This window comes from Mustela nivalis (genome assembly GCF_964662115.1).
Source record: "Mustela nivalis genome assembly, chromosome: 16".
Taxonomy (NCBI): domain Eukaryota; kingdom Metazoa; phylum Chordata; class Mammalia; order Carnivora; family Mustelidae; genus Mustela; species Mustela nivalis.
The window spans coordinates 54,380,569-54,404,246 of record NC_139035.1 but is presented as its reverse complement, the minus strand read 5'-3'; the positions used below and the strand labels follow the sequence as shown (position 1 = coordinate 54,404,246).

At 34.1% G+C, this 23,678-nt stretch overlaps 1 protein-coding gene across 1 annotated transcript in view; it reads left to right on the top strand.

Annotated features, from left to right (window-relative positions):
- USH2A (usherin) overlaps window positions 1-23,678 on the top strand; it is a gene marked incomplete at its 5' end in the record, with an annotated part of 618,561 nt that overhangs the window by 25,943 nt on the left and 568,940 nt on the right. Inside the window, 2 exons of the mRNA XM_082703057.1 lie at window positions 14,547-14,742; window positions 18,255-18,385. Of these exons, the coding sequence (XP_082559183.1) occupies window positions 14,547-14,742; window positions 18,255-18,385 (327 nt within the window). The remainder of the gene's footprint in view (window positions 1-14,546; window positions 14,743-18,254; window positions 18,386-23,678) is intronic.

The following is a 23,678-nucleotide window of genomic DNA, read 5'->3' as shown; positions in this document are numbered from 1 at the left end:
CAATAATTCTCTCCAGTATACCTTCTGCTCCCCTCTCTCTTTCTTCTTCTTCTGGAATCCCAATTATTCTAACGTTGTTTCGTCTTATGGTGTCACTTAATTCTCGAATTCTCCCCTCGTGGTCCAGTAGCTGTTTGTCCCTCTTTTGCTCAGCTTCTTTATTCTCTGTCATTTGGTCTTCTATATCACTAATTCTTTCTTCTGCCTCATTTATCCTAGCAGTTAGAGCCTCCATTTTTGATTGCACCTCATTAATAGCTTTTTTGATTTCAACTTGGTTAGATTTTAGTTCTTTTATTTCTCCAGAAAGGGCTTTTATATCTCTCGAGAGGGTTTCTCTAATATCTTCCATGCCTTTTTCGAGCCTGGCTAGAACCTTGAGAATTGTCATTCTGAACTCTAGATCTGACATATTACCGATGTCTGTATTGATTAGGTCCCTAGCCTTCGGTACTGCCTCTTGTTCTTTTTTTTGCGTTGAATTTTTACGTCTTGTCATTTTGGCCAGATAAGAGTAAATGAAGGGGCAAGTAAAATACTAAAAGGGTGGCAACAACCCCAGGAAAATATGCTTTAACCAAATTAGAAGAGATCCAAAATCGTGAGTGGGGAGAAAGGGGATAAAAAGAGGTTCAAAAAGAAAGAAAGAAAAAAAAAAAAAGAAAAAAGAAAAGAAAAAAAAAAGAAAAGAAAAAAAATTTTTTTTAAAAAAGAAAACACCTGAGAAAAATGTAAAAAAGAAAAAATATATATATTAGATAAACTAGTAAAAAATCGTTAAAAAAGAAAAAGGTAACAGTTAAAAAAAAAAATTTATCCGAAGGCGAGAAGAAAAAGAAAAAAAAAAAAATGAAAAAGAAAAAATTAAATTAACTGCAAGACTAAAAAAAATCACAGGAAAAAAGCCATGAGTTCCGTGCTTGGCTTTCTCCTCCTCTGGAATTCTGCTGCTCTCCTTGGTATTGAAACCGCACTCATTGGTAGGTGAACTTGGTCTCGGCTGGATTTCTTGTTGATCTTCTGGGGGAGGGGCCTGTTGTAGCGATTCTCAAGTGTCTTTGCCCCAGGCGGAATTGCACCGCCCTTACCCGGGGCCGGGGTGAGTAATCCGCTCGGGTTTGCTTTCAGCAGCTTTTGTTCCCTGAGCGCTTGCCGTAGTTTTCCGGAGGACGGGAATACAAATGGCGGCCTCCTGGTCTCCGGCCCGGAGGAGCCGAGAGCCCAAGGCCCCACTCCTCAGTGGCCCTCAGAGAACAGCGCCCAGTCACTCCCGTCTGCCTGACCTCCGGCCGCGCTCCGAGCTCACCGAGCCTGCGACCGGTTCAAGGTAACACCGAGCTGTGAGCTTACTGTCGGCTCTGTCTCTGCAGCCGGCTTTCCCGTTCCAATACCCGCAAGCTCTGCGACACTCAGACACCCCCGATCCTTCTGTGACCCTGCGGGACCTGAGGCCACGCTGACCCCGCGTGGGCTTCGCCCCGGTTTAGCCTCTGGAGCGATGTCCCTCAGCGGAACAGACTTTTAAAAGTCCTGATTTTGTGCGCGGTTGCTCCGCTGCTTGCCGGGAGCCGGCCCCTCCCCCCGGGGTCTATCTTCCCGTCGCTTTGGATTCACTTCTCCGCCGGTCCTACCTTTCAGAAAGCGGTTGTTTTTCTGTTTCCAGAATTGCTGTTCTTCTTCTCTTCGGTCTGCCGATGGATTTTCAGGTGTTTGCAATCTTTAGATAAGCTATCTAGCTGATCTCTGGCTAGCTGAAGCAGTCTCAGCTTGCTACTTCTCCGCCATCTTGACTCCCACCCCATGAATCCGTATTTTGACGAAGTACATGTAAAGAACATCTTAATATGATGACTCCATTTTCTTTTCATTGGCATCCTTTATAAAATAGTGCAGGTTCCCCTATACAAATGTGTTCTCTACTCCAGGACAGATTTTCTGGCATATCGGTAGGGGTAATTCATTACGGTTTCCTTACAGTAATATTGCCTTGGCTTGGCCACTCCTACAAACTGGAAAAAACATAAGGTCCTCCTCCTGGACTCTTGGGCGAAAAGTATCTCCTGTTTGTCTTTTCTATTTAGTGCCCTGACAAGTCCTACAATTAAAGAGAAAGGGACAATAAAGAAAGGCAGGCAGACCAAGGGAGAATCACACATTAAACAATGACCAGTATTCAGAATTAATAAGACTCCTTTCATGCTTGTCATGCAAATAGATCTGTCTCATTCAACAGCTACATATTGTTAGATGGTCTGCTTTCACAGTCAGAAGTTCCCTCCTTACAAGTTTATTGGCTGTCAGTTATACGTATTTTTTTTCAGTTATACGTATTTTTAAAGATTTTATTTATTGTAGAGTGAGAGCAAGGCGGGGAGCACAAACAGGGAGAAAGGCAAAGACGGTTGGAGAGGGAGGACTCTGCACTCAGAATAGAGTCTCATCTGGGGTGATCTCACAGCTTTGAGATCATGACCTGAGCTGAAACCAAGAGTCAGACACCTAAACGACTGAGTCTTCCAGGCCCCCATCAGTTATATTTATATATAGACCACGTGTAGAACTGAAACAGTTGTCCAAATGATTCTGCTTACAGTTTTCTTTTTTTTTTTTTTAAAGATTTGACTTATTTATTTATTTATTTAAGAGTGGGGTGGGGGGGTTGGAGATCACAGAAGTGGGGGGGGAACCAAGATCATGACCTGAGCTGAAGACAGATGCTTAACTGAATGAGCCACCCAGGCAACCCCTACCCTTTCTATTTTCACAAATGTTGATTTTGTTTCCCATGTTATCAGATTTGTTTTATTGGATGATGTTTTAATCCTCCATTGGACTTTGCCTTCAGAGGCACAGAGAAGGCATTGCATAAATTAGAAACTTTCTAAAAGTAGCCAACATGTATTAATGGCTGAATTGTCAGGCTCTGTATGTTAAGTGCTAATGATCACGGCATTACCACAGTGTCTGATCAGTATTGTCCAATAGTATTAGTATTTAATTCATACTATTCATTTCAGCACCTAGAGAGCAGCTAAGTACATATTTTCTGTGGGCACTTTAATTATATGAGAATTTCTAACCAAGGGAAAGATAATTACTGAGAAAATAGTTGAAGGATAAATACATGAAGATTTCTGTCTTCTCAATGGCAAGGCATAATAATTGTTTGGAGTTTGTTAATTGAGATTGCATAATAATCTTATAGGTAAAAATCTGCTGGAAAATGTTGCATTTATCTTTATACCTTTAATGTTACTCTTCACAAATAAATACTAGAAACATTAAGATACAGTCCTGTAACATGTCATAAACATGAACATTTGATGGGATCATTCATTCATGCATTCTTTAAATATATTTATCCCCTATCATGTGCAAAGTACTGAGTTACTTTCTGTCTAGATTGTCTATGCAGTTGGAAATTTCATCTGTTTTTGCCACCCCCCCACACTCTGCCCAGTCTATCACTGATAAGAAATTAGCAAGTTTGTCTAATCATACCTTTGTGATTGGAGCACTAGAGCTGCATAGGGAAACTTTTATAGGAAAATGTAGTTGTAAGAGTACACTGAAGTTTTTATGTTTATAAAGATGATTACTATATCTAGTAGACAAAAGAAATTATCCTGAAACTACATCATTTGAATTACAATTGAACTGCTACGTCCAACGGAAAGAGGAAGCTGTGAATAGAGTCAGAGGACAATTATTATTATTAGAGATTTAGGCTCTTAAAATTTCCAACATACTGATCTGATGAGAAAGGAGCAATTTACAGACTTTCAGAAGATCTCTAATTCATTTGCACCATTTGGGAATAGTTGAACAAATTACCTCTTTTAGCTCAGTAAGTAGTACCATACTGACTTCTAAAAAGTGAGCATTTTATAATTTTTCACTTTGGAACAGATTGCCTTCCTCCCCTTCCCACACAGGCAGGGGCTACGTACATTCCTCTGAATTTTCCAGCTGGGGGGGATGGGGAGGGAGTGTCTCCAACCTTGGGTTTCGAGGATTCTGTCATCTAGTTTAGGCTCTGAGCAGGAGGTAAGTGTGAATAGCTTTAGTAGGATTCACTCAACACCTCTCTCCCGGAGATAATTTTCTTTTTTTTTTTTTTTATGTTTTGTGTGTCTAAAATTTTTTTCTTCTATTCAGTTCTGTATTTATTTATTTTTTTTTAATTTTTAATTTTTTATTTTTTATTTGCGACAACATGGATGGAACTAGAGCGTGTCATGCTTAGCGAAATAAGTCAAGCAGAGAAAGACAACTATCATATGATCTCCCTGATATGAGGAAGTGGTGATGCAACACCGGAGATAATTTTCTATCCCTGCAACCAGCATAACATGGTGGTTACGAGTGAGGGTTCTAAGAACAAAGAGAATGTTATATATGCATATATACACATATATATGTATATATTTTTATATAATATATATTTTTCATATATATATGTAAATTGAGTACCTACTATGTGTGAGGGTCTAGGCACTAGCAATATTGAAATGAATAAAATGCAACAAGCATTGTTGTCCTTATGAATTTTCACATTCTAGTTTATACTAATCATCATTCCAGTAGGTGACTTTAGAACATTATTGGTTTTTTTTTCCTATTCCTCAGTTTTCCTATCTATAAAATGAAGGTAATAGCAATGCTCACTTCATAGGTTATCAGAAAGATTTATCAGCTGGTTAATATGAATCACTTAAGACTGACACCATAACATATTAGCTTTTCTTATTGCATGGGAAACATTGCCTAGATAAAAAAGACGTCTGTGTGTATTTTACTAATGAGGGTAGCAAAGGAAAGAATTTTCTTTCATTTTGTTTTTGTTGCTAGAACCAGGAATGAAGAAAATGAATTCACTAATAGAAATGAGCTCTTTTTGCATCATCCATTCATTTATTCACTCCTTTATACATTCATTTCTTCATTCCCTTACTCAATAAACGTTTATTGAGCAATTATAACATTTAGCATTATGCTGTGGTTGATTTCATCAATAAAATCTGGTTTTTGATTGAAGAAGCTTTGAGTCAAATAAGGATAATGGGTAAGTAAATGGACTATTAAAATAGCCCATGATAATTGCAGTGATTTAAAAAGTATAGACTATATGTTATTTTCTCTAAATGTTTAATAAAATCAGGCAGTGCTCATAGTTGTCTTCTGCGTCCCTAAAATTTTACTGTGTATGTTATGTACTAGACTTAAGGAAAAATAAATTCTTATTTCATTATTTACCATTACTGGGAAATTAACTACTTCTTATAGATTTTCCAGATATGACTTTTTATTTTTAATTAAAAATTTTTTGAAGTCTTTTATTTATTTAATCTCTACACCCACCATGGGACTGAACTCATAACCCTGAGATAAAGAATTGCATGATTCTGAGTGAGCCAGTCAGGCACCCCTCCAGATGTGACTTTTAAAAATGAACATTTAAGAAACCATTCAATACGTTTTCTGAAATAATTCAAAAGCAGGTATTTTTTTTTCTGTTTTCTTAAGTCTATGAATGTTGAAGATAAGTTGTTTTTTTTTTTTTTTTTTTTGATGATTCATGGCCATTTTTCTGAGCTTGAGTTTTCAAAGGTCACTGAGTCTGTTAAGTCTGTTGAGCAGTTCTGTAACTTTCAGGAAGATTATCCATGCCCCTAAACCCTGCCCCCCCCCTCAGGGATTTGATGTATCTTTGGATAGGAAGACATTTTCTCCTTTCTTCCTTCAAAGACACATAGTGGTCATTAAGGATTGTTGGGTAAGTGACTGAGTAAATATGAAGTTCATATTTTCTCTGTAAAGTTGAAGTTATTCACAAATAAGGGATCAAAAGTGAGAGTGATGAGTGTGAGTTGGTACAAATGCTTTTGGACCTGTGAATTATTTTTTGGAATATTGTCTTTGTTAGTGTATAATGGTAACAGAAGAATACTATTCTAGTTTAATGATCCAAAAGACAGAAATACCATTATGTATGATTGCAATACAATGTAATGAAATAGATTTTCATTCGTGTCTTCTAGATTCATTGATTGTTCTATGACTATCCCGCCTGAATACGTCTAAGTGTTTGGCTGCAACTTCGTGGAGTTGATTAGTAGCCCCTAAGATGCTATCAAAATGAAAGCAATTAAATCAATCAGTAATAAAGGTCCTCAACCCTGATATACATATTGTCCAATCTTATAATCTGAGCATCCAGGTACATATCAGGGGAAATCCAATTGTTTTGGAAGAAATACATAATTGAAAGTGACAAATGATCAACTAGAGATTGGGAAAACATTAAGTAGAAAACCATCTCGTTCAGAAACTGCATAAAATATGCACAAATATTCTTAAGTTTTAAATAAAACTTTAAAAGTCATTGATAAAGATAGAAAAAAAATGGGAAGATTTCAAAAATTTACTCAAAATGCTCATAATTTACTCAAACATTACTCTACTGTGTCATGGTTCTCTGGGTTATCTGGAAGGAATTGTGAAGAAATACTATTATGAAACCAAGAATTTAAGTTTCATGAAATTTTATAATCAAAGAATAGACTACACCATATTGCTTGTTTTTTATCTGTCTTTGTAAACCACATAAAATGATAGTAACACAGCATTTTTCCTAAGATCAAAGGCCAGTGTGTCAGTGTGTCATTTAGTTCTGTATCTTTTTAATCAAATTTTACTACAGAAATTTCAACTGTCATCTCTCAAAATCCTTATTAATCATGTTGTTTGGAAACATTAAAACTGTAAAAAATTCATACTGTTTGCTGGTAATTCATAAACTCAGCCTATATTATACTTGAAAAGATAATCATTTTCTCTGTAGTATCTTGCTGATCTGTGTATAATTTAAAACTGGAACATTTTAATTTTCTTAGCTTTCCTTTGTGAAGTGTTACATGCAAATTATGTATAATTTTCTTGTAACTATCCATGCAGTTGCATTTTATTTGCCCTCCATTTTTAATGCATTAGTAATAAATGCATTCTGTGGAAAAATAAACTTATAAAAAGTAGAAGTCACCTATAACTTCATCACTCATAGATAACTTTGGCAAATGCTCTAAGTTTATATCCTTACAGCTCTTTTATTATTGTTATTATAAATCTGTATCATCTGTATTTACCTTCTTAACGTTGTAGCTTTATACTCATATCCACAGATAAATCTACTTCTCTAGAAGGCAGAATTATACTTTACATGTTATCTTTAACTTGGTTTTTAAATTTAAACTGTATTTTGAGTACTTTTCTACATTTATATTTATAAATTTTGTTTCAGATTTTTATTTATATTAAGTACTATATCATAGAAAACTCCAAGTGTGTAGGAAAATATCCTATGTGGACCAAAAAAATTGAATAATAGACTTTTGCTTATATTTCATGCCAATTTGGACAAGGTGATGTCTTTACACTTAACACTATTTTTTCAAAATATTTTACGTTATATGGAGACAAAAGCTCTACAAAACCTAATATATCTTGAGGAGACCTCCAAAGGATATGTCTCTATATGTTACCTCCCTCTTGCTATGAATTTCCATGTCTTGTAAGTATCAATGTCAATTCAAAATTTAAAAGTGAAACAGAGTAAAATAATTACTCATTATATTTCTTTGAAGATACATGACGTTTTCAAACCATTGTCTTTGGGGCACTATATCTTTTTCTTCACAATTAAAAAAAGAAGTCTTTCTCAAGTAGTTTTAAAAATGTACTTCTCTGAATTCTCACTGGAATCATGGGGTTGAATGGAGCATCCTGGCAGGAATAAATTACCAGGTCTAAATTACCATTTTAGGACTTGGGTCTGCACTGGCTTTTTCTGCAAACTCTGCCACCCTAGTATGATAATATATATATATATATATATATATATATATATATATATATATTAAAGTTCAATTTGAGAGCTGTAAATGATAGCCCAGCTGTTTTCTTTAAGGAGATAAAATGTTGTCAATATTTCTGCAAGTCTTTTATTGTCCACAGAAGGGAGGTGAGCCATTTTCAGTAACAGTGACTTGTACTCAAGCCACTCCATTAGGTCAGTAGCAAATTCCTCTTTGATTTTAAATGTTAAAAAAGCCAGGACTACCCTCCCCAAAAAAAAAAAAAAAAAAAAAAAAGCCAGGACTATATCTTTGAAGTGTGATCTTATTTTTTTTTTTAAGATTTTTATTTATTTATTTGACAGAGAGAAATCACAAGTAGATGGAGAGGCAGGCAGAGAGAGAGAGAGAGGGAAGCAGGCTCCCTGCTGAGCAGAGAGCCTGATGCGGGACTCAATCCCAGGACCCTGAGATCATGACCTGAGCTGAAGGCAGTGGCTTAACCCACTGAGCCACCCAGGTGCCCCTAGTGTGATCTTATTTACAAGCCTTTTTGATAATTACTTTGAGGTTAACAGTAAAGACAAAATCTTAAATGAGATTTATTTTTTAGATCACAATAAGTAAAAACAGAAATATTGTCTTCATAAAAATATCAGAGGCACAGGCTTTTGCTGGATTTCCTCCATTAACTCATGTAGGCAACATCCCAAACTCAAACAGCCGGCAGTTGCTTTGTAAGACAAACTGCATCTATAATCAGTAGGACAGAACCACAGATTCCATATCATCACTTCCACCACCTTTTATTCAGGAAAGTATAACTTGAATAATAAGAGCACCATCATGGGGTAAGGAAAGTTGTCTGTAAGAAGACTCTCAAAGAAGTGGGGAAAAAATACGCTCTGGCATTGTTTTGTAGCAAAATTTTGCATTTGGCCAAAGTTTTGCAAGGGGATAGAGTTTAAAAAAAAATGGAAATGAGATTAATTGCATGGCTAATTGATTTAGGGAAGAGAACTTAATGAGCTCATTTCTCTCTTCCAAAGCCAGGAACTCAGAAAGTGAGTTTTCATCTGTTCTTCCATTTATCCAGTTAGAACATATCTCCCCAACAGTTAAGTCTACTAGAAGAAGTGATGGTTGTATGTAATGATATCTGATGGCTGCTAGGAAATAAGTGTAGATAAGTCCTCCTCTGTAATGTACGGGTGATAAAATTAACCAGAAATGAATTTTGGTCATTAATTGCTCATTGTTCCTTTCTGTAGGCTACATCTTCTAAGTAAGACCATGCACTAGAACATTTATGATCACAGAATCTCCTGTTAAAGGTTTTAGTTAATATATTGCATAGGAACAGTCTTATATACTGCTGGTATCACTCCAACTTCAGATCAACACCAATGCTGGATTTTTAACCTTATCTGACTCCTCTTACCTCCTCCTTCATCTTGTAACTTCCAGATTTTGAATATGTAATATGTGCCAGGCTTTGTGATTGGACATTATTTAAATATTACTACTTATCCTCAGATTATTTTGAGTCAAAAACAATTAAGATATTGAGTTCAGTTGTCTTCCTTCTAGAGATGAAGAAACTGAGATTCACAGAGGTAAGGTAGATTCAAGGGCTTCCTGTCCAATAATATTTTTCATATTACTTTATCTCTTTAACCCCCAGTCGTTAATCTAATAAAGTAGTAGGCTCTGTTGACTGAAAGCTTACTATGTGACAGTCTGCTAAGCACTTGGTCTTTACAACAACGCTATGAGGCAGGTGTGATTACCTCCATGTTATAAATGAGAAAAATAAGCCTTGAAGAATAGACTTAATTATGTGAGAGCACAGGGCTAGTGAATCAACAAATGGAAATCAGATGTGAGATATTTGTGTTACTCAAAATCTAAAGGATTCAGTGAAATAACCCATGTTAAATGCTTCATAGAGGACATAACACATAGGCAGTCTGTATTTCATGTTACCTTTTACAGTTAGTGGCAGCACAAGTAATTGAATTAAAATGTCTGACTTCAAGCTTATACCTGATATCTAACATTGGATTCTATATAATTTGATTTGCAAATGTTGGTGAAAGAAAACGTAAAGAGGTCGATTCCTCCACCTTTAATTTTTGGGGAACAAAGAGCCATAATTGACAGTATTCTGTTTCTGACTGCTCTGTATCTTTCTTTTACAAAATGACTTTTATATTTTTAAGTTGTTTATTGCAAATCATCTGATAAATGCCAATCCTGAAGTCTTTACATAACCTTATCCTATTTATTAATTGTTTCCATTGTTCCCCTCCCTACATTACCTTAAGAATGACTACTTTGGATATTAATGTTATATAGTCCCATGTGAATTTTCAGTTAACAGCTTAGCAATTGTCTATTAAGCTGCTTCTGTGTGGATGACACAGGGAGTATAAAAGCCAATAGCTTTCAATTCCTGGACGGTACATGCTAGTAAACCAATAATTTTGGTTCAAAATAATAGGAGCGTGGTCAGGGTATTGGGTGCTGTAGAAGAAGAGAAAGGGAGAAGTTATTCCAGTCCAAAAGATGAGAAATGGTTTTACAGAGAGAGAATCTTCCTCACTTCAAAAAGAATATGATATTGATTTTTAAAAATTGACCAAAATGGAAGAGTGCATTCATTACCAATTATTGCAACGCAGCACTACATGATGGGAGAACCATTGTGTTTCTGTTCTCATTTCTTCTCTGTCTTTTGTCTTCCTTTTCTTCAGTTAAGTAGAAAAACTATGTGCTTTCCTGCTAAAAATTTCAGAATACCATAAAATAGTAACATATTGGACGATTAAATTGTTACTTTTTTTTTCTTTCTAAGTTTAAAAATATTAAGGGAAGAAATTGTTCAACTAAGAATTAGTAGAGGGAGATAAAAACTGGCAAAAATGCTTTTGACTGCAGTTTGTCCCAATAATGATTATGGAATGTGTCAAAGTGTTCTGAAATATTAAACATTTATTGCAGAAAATAGTAAAAGGAAATAACCTTTTTTGTCAAAAATATAAAAATAGTTTTTAACTGTCTTAAAACAAATTGCAAAGGATCATTATTATGAATAGATAGGGAGACTTTTTGAGATGTTACATGGTTGGATTCTCCTAATTCATAATTTAAATTAAGTCTGAGAAAAATTGAACACTTTCAGCATTCATTAAGTATCTTACCAAAAAAATCGAGGGGTGAGAAAAATAATTCATGAATTCTGTTATATATGTATATATTATTTTTTTTAAAGATTTTATTTATTTATTTTAGAGACAGTGAGTGTGAGTGTGGGGAGGGCAGAGGAAGCAGAGAATCTCAAGCAGACTGCACTGATCATGGAGCTCCAACACAGGGCTTGATCTCACGACCCTGAAATCATGACCTGAACCAATATCAAGTGTTGGATATTTAACTGACTGAGTCACCAGGTGCTCCTATTATTTTAAAATTTCTCTTGCATCAATCATATTTTATATATAATTTTATATATAATTTTTATATATAATGTAACTTGGACAAACTACTGTAGGTTTTAGGGTACAAAACAAGAATTCTTTTTCTGATCATTCAGATATTAAAATTAACTTGATAAGTTGAAGTACATACTGATTCCCCATTAAAATGTTAAGGTTTTATTTATTTTAATGTCTTTATAAAAACACAGAACAGTCTAATTTATGAATAGAAATTTAAAAATCCTAAATAATTTTAACCATTATTTATCATAAATGACATTGAGTTTATTCTATAAGTAATTGTATAAAGTACAGGTTTAACTGCTGGCCCTTCAGTCTACACATTACTGTGGTAACAAGGCACATCATGACCAGTGACCATTCTTGACTCTTCTTTCAAAGTATGTTGGTGATTGATTAGTGCAACATCTATTCAAAGAAGTTGGTAGTTGTGCTGCTTCCTAGTCTGTCAGCAATAAACCCATGTGACATTTCAGAAACACAAATTCAAAAAGTGGAATTGAGTATTCCTTTCTTCACAGAAGAAATAGTTGGTCAGTGACACCATTTGAAAGACTTTGTATACACAGCTAGAGCAACTCAGCAAAGGCTAACTTAAGAACAGGGACTGTGGGGGCACCCGGGTGGCTCAGTGGATTAAGCCACTGCCTTCGGCTCAGGTAATGATTGCAGGGTCCTGGGATCAAGCCCCGCATTGGGCTTTCTGCTCAGCAGGGAACCTGCCTCCCCCTCTTTCTATGCCTGACTCTCTGCCTACTTGTGATATCTCTCTGTCAAATAAATAAATAAAATTAAAAAAAAAAAAAAGAATGAGGACTCTGGTTATGAGGAATAGGGTGATGCTAACAGTGAGAGCACAAAGACTGGAATGATGGGTGCCCATCCATATTTACAAAGCAATATGACCTATCACCAGGGCACAGACAGACTGCTTTCTCAGAATAGAAAGTCATATGATAAGAAAGCAAGCATGATTCAAGCAACTCAATTTTTTACCAAAAAAAAATAAAACAATTTAATTCTCAAAGTTTCAAATGTTAATTCTCAGGCTACTAAATGTTAGTCTATTATAATTTTTATTTCCTATCAGATTTATAACTGACAGTAAGAACATATTTTAAAGTTTTACCTTCACTTATTCCCTCTTTGATGCTCTTCCATTCTTAACATTGATCCAAGTTTCTAACCTATAATATTTTCCTTCTCTCTAAAGAACTTTTAACATTTCTTGAAAGACAGTTCTACTGACAGCAAATTTCAAATTTTTTTTTTTTTAGAACATATTTAGTTCTCCTTCACTTTTGAAGGACAATTTTGGAGGGTACAGATTTCTAGATTGGTGTTTTTTTTCTCTCAAACCTTAAGTATTTCGTTCTGCTCTCCTCTTAATTGCATGTTTTCTGAGAAGTTAGATATAATTCCTACCATTGTTCTTTCCACATGTTAGGTGTTTTTAAAACTCTTTCACATTTTTTCCTTTATCTTTGATTTTCTATAGTTTGAAAATTATAGGCCTGGGTATAGATATTATTGTTTTGTTTTTTTGTTTTTAGTATTTATCCTGTTTGGTGTTCTATAAGCTTCCTGGCTCTGAGGTTTGGCGTTTGACATTAAGTTGGAGAAATTCTCAGGGATTATTGTTTCAAATATTTATTCTGTTCCTCTCTTTCTTCTCTTCCTGGTGTTCCCATTATTTGTATGTTATGAATTTTCTAGTTGTCTCACTGTCCTTGCATTGTCTGTTTTGTTTGTTCAGTTTTTTTCTCTTTGCTTTTCAGTTTCTGATGATTCTATTGTTGTATCATCTTCCTCAGAAATCCTTTCCTCAGCTGAGTCCAATCTATTAATAGGTTCATCAAAGGCATTCTTCATTTCTGTGTGATCTTTGTCTAGCATTTCTTTTTTTTTTTTTTTTTCCTTACAATTTCCATCTCTCTGTTTACATTGCCTAACCACTGTTCTTCCATGCTGTCTATTTTATCCATTAGAACCTTGGCATTTTAATCACGGGTGTTTTAAGTTCCTGGTGTGATAATTCCAACATTCCTGACATTTCTAATTCTGATGCTTGCTCAGTCTTTCAGATTGTGCAGTGCTTTTTTTATTGTTGTTGTTCTTGTTTTGTTTTATTTTGCCTTTAGTGTTTCTTGTGATTTTTTTTTTCCTCATTGATAGATGGTGTGCCTGGTAAAAGGTACTTCTGTATACAAGCCTTTGGCGGTGTAGTGAAGCGTGGGGGAAGCACTCTATAGTCCTATGATTAGGTCTAAGCCTTTTAGTGAGCTTGTGCTTCTGGATTGTTTACAGTTGTTTCTCTGTCTCTTCCACTGAGAGGTGAAACAGGATGACTAGAGTGGGCTGGATTTGGGTATTTCCCCTCCCTAAATCAGGCTCTGATAATACCCCAGCAGGGTAGGCTCTGGTTCACTAATTTCTCCTGAGGGCAGATATTGTTAAGAAGTGCATTGAACCCTGATTTATTTCAAAATGGCTCCCTTTTTCCTCTTTCTGCCAGAAGTATGAGAAAATACTCCACTAAGATTTACTGTGAGAACCTGGTCAAACTCCCAGAAATAAATCTCCAAAATATTTGGGATCCCCCATTATAACCAGGTCCCCTTAGAGTCTTCAATTCTCAGTCTTGTTCCTACTAAACATCCAGCAATTTGTTAAGTACAAGAAAGTACCCCCCCTCCAACCTGGAATTGGTTCCCATGGAAGCTTCTGCTACTGAGTCTCTGCTTCTGTCACTGAGACTCCCTGTTACCTGTCAGTCTTTCCTTAAAGTCTTGGGGACTCTTTGTCCTGTTTTTCCCCTTTAGAGATGCAAAAAGAGTTGTTGATTTTTCAGTCTACTCAGCTTTTAACTTGTTAGAATAGAGTGGTGACTCCAATCCTTACTTGTGGAATCTCAGACCGGAAACCAAGTTTTAATGTTTTGACAAATTAAAGATTATTGAACAATCATAACTTTCCTCATTGATTATTAAGGTCATTTTGCATAGTTTCAGCTTGGATGGACACTTATCATTTTGCACTACTATGCCTATAATATGCTAATTTCTGATTTATAAAACATTTTTTTCAGAAACAATAATTGCTGGCTTTTAACTCTTTGATATTAGTTCTATAACAAAAATGTCTGTTACATAAATAATCTTTGTATTTCTTTATTGTTCTGTTATTGTTTCAGTGCGATCACTGCTTGCCTCTTTATAATGATAAGCCTTTCCACCAAGGTGATCAAGTTCAAGCTTTCAATTGTAAACCTTGTCAATGCAACAACCATTCCAGAAGCTGCCACTACAATATCTCAGTGGACCCATTTCCATATGAGCACCACAGAGGAGGGGGAGGGGTCTGTGATGATTGTGAGCATAACACAACAGGTAACTAGCAAATCATAGATAACTAATAACAAAGTCTGATTTGGCCTTTGAGACCCATGTGTGTTATACAATGCATGTCATTTTAAATTATCTTATTGCTACCTTAAGAAAATGTTTCGAAACTGTACCATACGATTTCATTCATGTGGAATTTAAGAAACAAAACAAATGTGCAAAGGGAAAAAGAGAAACCAAGAAGCAGACTCTTTTTTTTAAAACTTTAAAAAAAATTTTTTTATAAACATATAATGTATTATTAGCCCCAGGGATACAAGTCTGTGAATCGCCAGGTTTACACACTTCACAGTACTCACCATAGCACATATCCTCCCCAATGTCCATAACCCCACCACCCTCTCCCAGCCACCCTCCCTCCAGCAACCCTCAGTTTGTTTTGTGAGATTAAGAGTCTCTTATGGTTTGTCTCCCTCCCGATCCCATCTTCTTTCATTTATTCTTTTCCTACCCCCCAAAACATCCACGTTGTATCTCCACTTCCTCCTATCAGGGAGATCCCATGATAGTTGTCCTTCTCTGATTGACTTATTTCAAAGAAGCAGACTCTTAACTACTAACAAACTGATGTTTACCAGAGGAGAGGTTGGTGGGGGGATGAGCCAAATAGGAGATAGGGATTAGGAAGTGCACTTGGGACGAATACCCAGTGTTGTATGGAAGTGCTGAATCATTCTATTGTTCACTTGAAAAACTAATATTACACTTATGTTAACTAACAGGAATTGAAATAAAAACTTAAAAATAATATTGTTAGGATAGTAAAGCTTGTTCATTCAGTCTTCATAAATCCAAATAATTAGGTAGTTTTCAGAAATAGCACTCTTACCTTCAACTACATCTTTTCAGGAAATTTCTTTTTTTTTCTAAAATACAGCCCATTTGATTAAATCATGAATATATTTTGGAAAATTCAGGGATTATACCCTTAAGTTTCTTTGTGTGACCTTGATCTTCCATTATGTCTGAATTTTCATGTAGCAATGTTTATGTTCATTCAGATTTGGCAAGAATCCTAGTAATCTGGGAACATTCTTTTTTAAAAAATGCTAATTAAATGCACAAGATGATTATCAAAGTCTTGTTCTAAAAGCATACAGCATTTTGACTCATCATTGAAAATTACTATTCTCTGAAGGGCTGGTGTATGAAAAGCAGAAATAGGCAGTATCTCAATTTGTAAAATATAATGGCCCAAGTCTGATGGATTTGAAAATGCATGACTCTGAAGCATGAATGGATTTATTAGATAATTATTGATGACCTAAAATGTCACCAGAACTTGGCTAGGTGCTGGGAATATAAAGACGAACAAGATAATGAATTTCCCTGTCTTTGTGTGGATTATTACATAGTAGGAAAGACACACTATTAAAGGAACAGTTACAAAGTTGTCTGATGAATGCTAAGATAGGACAAGTGCAGTAGGAGTTAATCAGGTGGAATAGCGAGAAGGAGGGGAATTAGGGGCATGGTGACAAGAGGTCTCTAGTAAGAGAAACAGATGTGCAGTGGCCTAGAGGAGAAAAAACATGGAACTCTGAAAGAGACAAATGGAAGATGGTAAGACAAGTGCTAAAAAGGAAGGCAGGGGTCAGATCTAGAAGGCTCTATGATCCATGATTAAGAGTTTGGCTTCTATTCTCAGGTTAATAGATGCCACTTAAGGGTATTTTACAAGAAAGAGATATAACAAGTTTTATGTTTTTAAAAGACACATACGGTTTTAAAGTGGAGAATGGATTGGAGAGGGCCGAAAGTGGTTTGAGGCACTATGGTGGTCCAGGTAAGAAATAATGCTTGAGTAGATTTAAGGTGGTATGGAAAGAAAGAAGTGGATCCAAGAGATATGTGGAATGGGAAGTACAAGCATTTTCTGAGCAAAATGTAGGGTGTAGGTAAGGGAAAGAAATAGTCAAGACTCAATGCCAACATTCTAGTTTGAGCAACAGGGTCAATGTTGGTGCCAGCCATTGAGATAGGAAACACAAAAGGATCAAAACTTAGGGAGAAAATGGCAAGTTTTGTTTTGGGAATGTTCACAGTGTTTCCAAGAGATATAGGAGAAAATCTTGTGGGCAGCTGGAAACAGTTCTGAAACTCCTCTCTTAAGAAAAACCTTATTGTGATGCCTCAGAATAAATCAGTATCATCTATATATTTGAGTGACATCTTATGCTTATCACAATTTGTAAGTGCATATTTATTCCTATAATTATTTAATTAGAACTCACCTTACCCACTAGATTGTAAGAAACCTCTGTGAAAGGGATACAATGTGTATTTTCTTGCTATTATATTTCTCTGCATTTAGTACAGTGTATGTAACATGGTAATCACACAATAAATATTCATTGAATGATGAAGAAATTTCTAGATTAGAGATAGAAATTCAGGAATCATCAGTATATGCAAATAGAAATATTCTAGAAATATTTAAATTCATTTAATTTTTAATTAGTCCATGGCCAATATCCATCAGAATGTTTTTCACTTGATTATTTCTGTAGTCTTCTGCTATTGAGCCAATTTTAGTAATATTTGAACAGAGTAGAGTACATAGTGCTTAAAGTGGAATTGATAGTCTTGAGTTTTATTTTAGCTTCTTTCAGTGTTTTTTTTTTTAAGATTTTATTTATTTGACAGACAGAGATCACAAGTAGCGCAGAGAGGCAGGCAGAGAGAGGGGGAGAGGGAAGCAGGCTCCCTGCTGAGCAGAGAGCCAGATGCGGGGCTGGATCCAGGACCCTGGGATCATGCAGAGGCTTTAACCCACTGAGCCACCCAGGCACCCCTTTCAGTGGTCTTATATGCTACTCACATTTACTTTAGAACCCCATTCTAATTCAGATTTTTTTCTTATATAAAATGGCAAGAAAAAATTTCTAAATAAAAAACCATAAACTATGGGAATTATCTCATATTTCTAATATATCTAAACATGGAATTTCTATTTTGCTATTTGAAATAAAAAATAATGGCTGTAAGCAGAGAAACATTTGCTTTTAATAATGTTAACTATAGAAAAATAAATTATATTTAGAACAGTATCCTTTTTTTAAAGAAGATTTAGTTCTTGAAAAGTATTTCTGATTCTACATGCCTACTTCTTTCCAATGTATAACCATCATCTACCTCACACACAAACATTTCTCATATTTGATTTAGATTACGTGCCTAGTCCTAGATATAAAAAAAAAAGTTTTAAGTTTAAAAACAAACTTCCAAAATGTGTGGACCCCAACAAAGAAGAGCTTTTTGGAAGTGTGGTATTATATAACAGATGGGAGTTTAATGAAGTAAAGCACAGTTTGTAACAGGTTCATTGTTTCATATGCTCTGGATCACTAAATTGGCAGGTAGAGATGAAAGGTGCATTAAAATGGACGTCCCGAAAATTATAGAATTCCCTCATAGGAATACAGTCTTTAATTTTGAATTATGTGGCTGATTTTAATGAATTGGAAGTCATAATGCATAACCTTTCTCTGATGCAGGAAGGAACTGTGAGTTATGTAAGGATTACTTTTTCCGACAAGTTGGAGCAGATCCTTCTGCCATGGATGTTTGCAAACCCTGTGATTGTGATAAAGTGGGCACCAGGAACAGTGGCTTCCTTTGTGATAAGGTGAGTTTTCAGTATTGAAGGTAAAGAATTGCTTGCTTTCAGAAACTAATTTGGGAGATGTTCTACAAGTGAAATTGAGGTCTGTATTTGTCAAGAAGTCTTAAGTTTGTGTGTTTGCTTTTCTAAGAGACAGCTGCTTTAGAAATGATCCTGTGCAACTTTGAATATAAGGCTATTGGGTACCTGGTGGCTCAGTGGGTTAAGCCTCTGCCTTCAGTTAAGGTCAAGATCTCAGGGTCCTGGAATGGAGCCCCACATTGGTCTCTCTGCTCAACGGGGAGCCTGCTTCCCCCCACCACCCCTGCCTGCCTCTCTGCCAACTTGCACTCTCTCTCTCTGTCAAATAAATAAATAAAATCTTAAAAAAAAAAAAAGAAATATAAGGCTATGTATGTAGGTGGTCCTTTGCATATAAGAAAGGCTCATTTTATTTTTAATTTTAAAGTTGTGAAAAATATTGAGAGGGAGGTGATTCCAAGTAAACTAGGAAGTGAACTGAGCATGTGTCTTGGTGAATTAATATTAATAAAATTTATTAAATAAGAATGGTTTTCCTCCTAAGTTCCATAGAAGATAGGATAACAAAGGTCACTTACACATAGATCCAAATGGAAATTGTGATAGCCCCACTTTTAAATTTTTTATTCCAAACTTCTCTCTTAACAATACAATGGGTTTTTATAATTTTATACTTTTTAAAAAATTATTACAAATATTGAAGTTTGACCTACATGAACACAGATTCTAACTGACCTGGGGCTGTATAGCATAGCCTACCTCAAGCCAGAAAAAGCAGCTTTGTATTTAAATGTGGTATCAGCTGGAGCTTTTTACTTGTTCTGATAATACTAACATATAACAATATATAAAGGACAAATTTACTTTAAAGAATCAATTCAGTGATTGTATTAATTTTTAATAATTACATATTCCCTTGTAAATAATTGAAAATGTACTGGCTAGGAATGTAAGCTCACAATCTAGTTAAAGAAAAATAAATTAAGTTAAAGAATGAAGATACTAAGTTCAAGGCAAAATATATTGGTTTTATAACTTTCAGCATATATTAAAAACTGCTCTAACATTAAATAAAAGCCAAATATAAAGTAGGCCAAAATAAAGATTTGAAAAACTTCAGAGGACCTATAGTGTGTTAGTAAAAGAATGGTATGTCTTATTAGAAAGCTGGGTAGTAAAAAATCATTAACAAAGACGATTTCTTAAAAAAAAAAATTTAAAAAACAAAGACAATTTCTACAGTGATACAAGGGAAATTTATATTATTTGGTACTAGCTTAAGAAAACTTAAAGACTCAAATCAATAATCTGAATTTCCACTTCAGGAAATAAGAAAAGAAGAATGAAATAATCTCTAAGCAAACAGAATAAATGATATCATAAAACTAATCAAAACAATGAATTTTGGAACACTGAAAAAAATAAAATTAAGTTAAAAATAAAATTTAAATAGAAAATAATGAAAATAATGGAACTTTGGAAAGATAAATAAATTACAAGCCTCTTTCAAGACTGACAAAAAGAGAAAACACAGATTACTAGTAACAGAAATGAAATAAGAAGTATCACTATACACCTTGCATACATTACAGTATAATAAGGAAATAACTACCAACAATTCTACACACATATATTTTACTACTTTGGTGAAATGGAACCCTTTTTCAAAAAGTATAAATTGCCTCCTCACCCATTATGAGATCAATCATTTGAATAACCCTACAACCTTAAGAAATTTAATTCATAATTTAAAATTTACAAAAAAGAAATGATATCACTATAAAATTATACCAAAAATTTAAAGTAATTAACATGAGGTCTGTATCTATTAGAGCAAAATCAAAGAGGGGGAGTGACTTTTTAACTCATTTCATGAAAGTATGTATTATCCTGATATCAAAACCAGACAAAGTAACATACAAGTTATACTTTGCAAAGTAATATACAAGTTATTATAGAAAATGCCTATCATAATCCCCAAAAGTTCTTTCTGTAGATAATAGATAATAGGACACTAAAATTTATATGGAAATATTATAAGATACTATATTTTAGAAATAGTGTTTCATAAATATTATACAGTATTTTAAATATTTTATTGTATTTGTGTATTAAAGATAAAATATAACATTTGCATATAAGTTTCAGTGTAGCTAAAATAACTTTAAACAGGAGAATAAAATGGGAGGAATCATTCTACCCAATTGCAAGGCTTATTATATAGTTATGTTAATCAAGATTGTGTGGTGTTGGGGAAGGATAGACAAATAAATCAATGTAATAGAATAGAGGAATCAGATAAAATCCCACATAAATATGATCAGCCAATTTTTGATGAAGGTACAAAAGTAATTCAGTGGAGGAAAGAGAGTCTTTCAACAAATGAACCTCCAACACTGCATAATCACAGAAATTAACACAAAATGAATTAAAGAGTAAAAAGTAAAATGTAAACAAATACAACTTTTAAGGTATAACCAAAGAGAAAATTGGGGGGACATTAGGACTTTTTAGAGTCCTTAGACATGACACTAAATATATAATCCATAAAAGAAAAATACTGATATGCTAGACCTCACCAACATTAAGACTTTTGCACTCAAAAGAATCTCTTAAGAAAATGAAAAGGCAATAAAGAGGGAGCAACATTAAATACAAGAAATGACAGTTATAATACAAAGAAGTAAGTATAAGTCAAAATATATTTTAAAAGAATCTGTGATCTTTACAGTCTTGAAGCATGTATTCTTTAATTAAATACTTGCTGAATTTTTATGCTTTAAATCAATTTTTTTGTTTTGTGATAATAACATTTACATGCCAAAATGGCAGTCAATTTTTGTTTATATTGGATTAAATCTCAACCAATAGGCAAAGAATAGAAGACAGAATGGCTATAAAATGAAACAAAAATAATATAAAGTTGAATTTCTGTACACAGATGATAGATATCAATTTGAAGATGATGAATTAAAAAGGAGAAATAGAAGAGACTTAACATGCATTATTGTCTCTGTCTTTAAAGTAGAAAGTCAGTGGTGTTATTAAGTTTGTTATTTAGTTTTCAAAAAAATAACCAGTGGAGAGCTAAAAATAATACATCCATACTTCAGTGAAAAACTGGGTACTTTCTCCCTAAATTCAGGAAAAAGAAAACAGTGTCCCCTATTATCACTTCTATTCAACATTGTACTGTCATTTCTAACCAGGAAAATTAGGCAAGAAAATAAAATATAAGTCATCCACATTGAAAAGGAAGAAATGAAACTACCTCTGTTTGTATATAACATAATCTTGTAGGCAAAAAAATTCCAAGGAATTAATTAAAAAGCTATCAGGACCAATAAACAACAAGGTTCTGCAAGGCTGCAGAATATAAGATCAATATACAAACATCAGTGGTATATCAGTGCATTTGCAATGAACAATCTTGGAATTAAGAACACAACTTTATTTAAATAGCATCAAAAAAATGAAATTCTTAGGAATATATTTAATAAGTATAAAACATATTCTGAAGAATACAAAATATTGTTGAAAGAAATTAAAGACATAAGTAAATGGAAAGACATACATGTTTCATATGTTGGAAACTTAGTATTTTAATGCTCTACAAAATGATCTACAGATTTAACACAGCTTACCTGGCTTCTTTGCCAACATTTATAAGGACATTCAAGGCACTTAAAAATGGACAAAACAATCTCAAAAAAGAAAAGAGTTGGAAGACTCACACTTTCCAATTTCAAAATTTACTATAACGTTGTAGTGATCAAGACAATGTAATGTGGTGTAAGGAGGTAGATGGATAGATAGATGATAGAAAGATCGATCAATCACTAGAATAGTATTGAGAGTCTAGAAATAAATCCTCGCTTTTACATTCAGCTGACTTTTGACAAGGGTGTCAATGAAGAAAGAAAAGTCTTTTCAACATAGGATGTTGGGAAAATTTCATATCCATATGCAAAAGATGAAGTTAAATTACGATTTCACACCATCACAACACTGTCTTGTGTTTTTCAAAATATTAAATGTAGAGTTACTATATGACCCAGTACTTTGTCTACTAGGTATATACCCAAACAAAATGAAAACATATATCCTTACATAATCTTGTTTATAACATTCATTGCTACATTATTCATAATAATCAAATGTAGAAATAATCCAAATGTCCATTAGCTGATAAATGGATAAATGTGGTATACGTACTCAATGAGATATATTCCATGCTAAGAAGAAAAACAACACTGACATTTATTACAACATGTACTTTGATCTCAGGAGTGGGATTAAGGACAGGAGGAAAAAAGCTCTATAAGAGATACTTCCATATAATATTTTCCATGTACAAAAATCTAGTTTAAAAATGAATAAAAGGAAAAACATACCTTAAAATGTTAACAAATTTTCTTTGTTTTGAAAACATTTTTCCTTTTTACTTTGTTCTCTCTCTAATTTGCTTTATTGGTAATTTTCATAGTCAGACAGAAATAAAGAGAATTTTTATTGAATATGCTATGTAGACAGGAATATTTAAGAATCTGGGAGAAGACACATTGATAGAATGGTTTTGTGAATTTAAAACCACCACACTATCTCTAAACCACATTCATATTTACCTTGATTTTATTATTTTCTTATGTTCTAAGTACAGACACAAAGAATATGGATTATTACTAGGTATGGAAATATAGTGACAAATACATCTTGGCTAAATAATAAAAGATTTCTTAAAAATGTGAGTTTTTGTCATTTTCAATGGGATAGCAGAACACACACTAAAAACGTTGTCAACAATGTCAGAATTATAAACTGAAAAATTGAATTCAAGGACATTTGAAAAATCATGCAATTGCAATCCTTAATAATATTAGGGAGCATATAAGGAAATTAGGCAGTAGATCAAGTCTCATTTTGTTATAATAACTTAGGAATCAAGCCAGCCCCAAATGGCCTGAGTGACGGTGTCGTGCGCTCTGTGTTCTGGAAGGGAACTTTCCCTTTGGCAGTTGTCATTTGAAACTCAATCCAATCTCATAAGATATGGCATGTTTGCCTTATTCTTCCATAAGAAATGTTATAATCCTTCCTCATTTGAGTGCCAAGATCTTGAGAATGGCATGAAGTAATGCTCTGAGTCACTAAATCCTAAAAATACAGATGCCAAAGTCAAGACACATAGAACATTTAAAGCATAACAATAGTATTAATATTAATAGGAGAGGGGAAAATGGAAAAGAGACATTGCTATTATTGTGCAGTCCTGAAT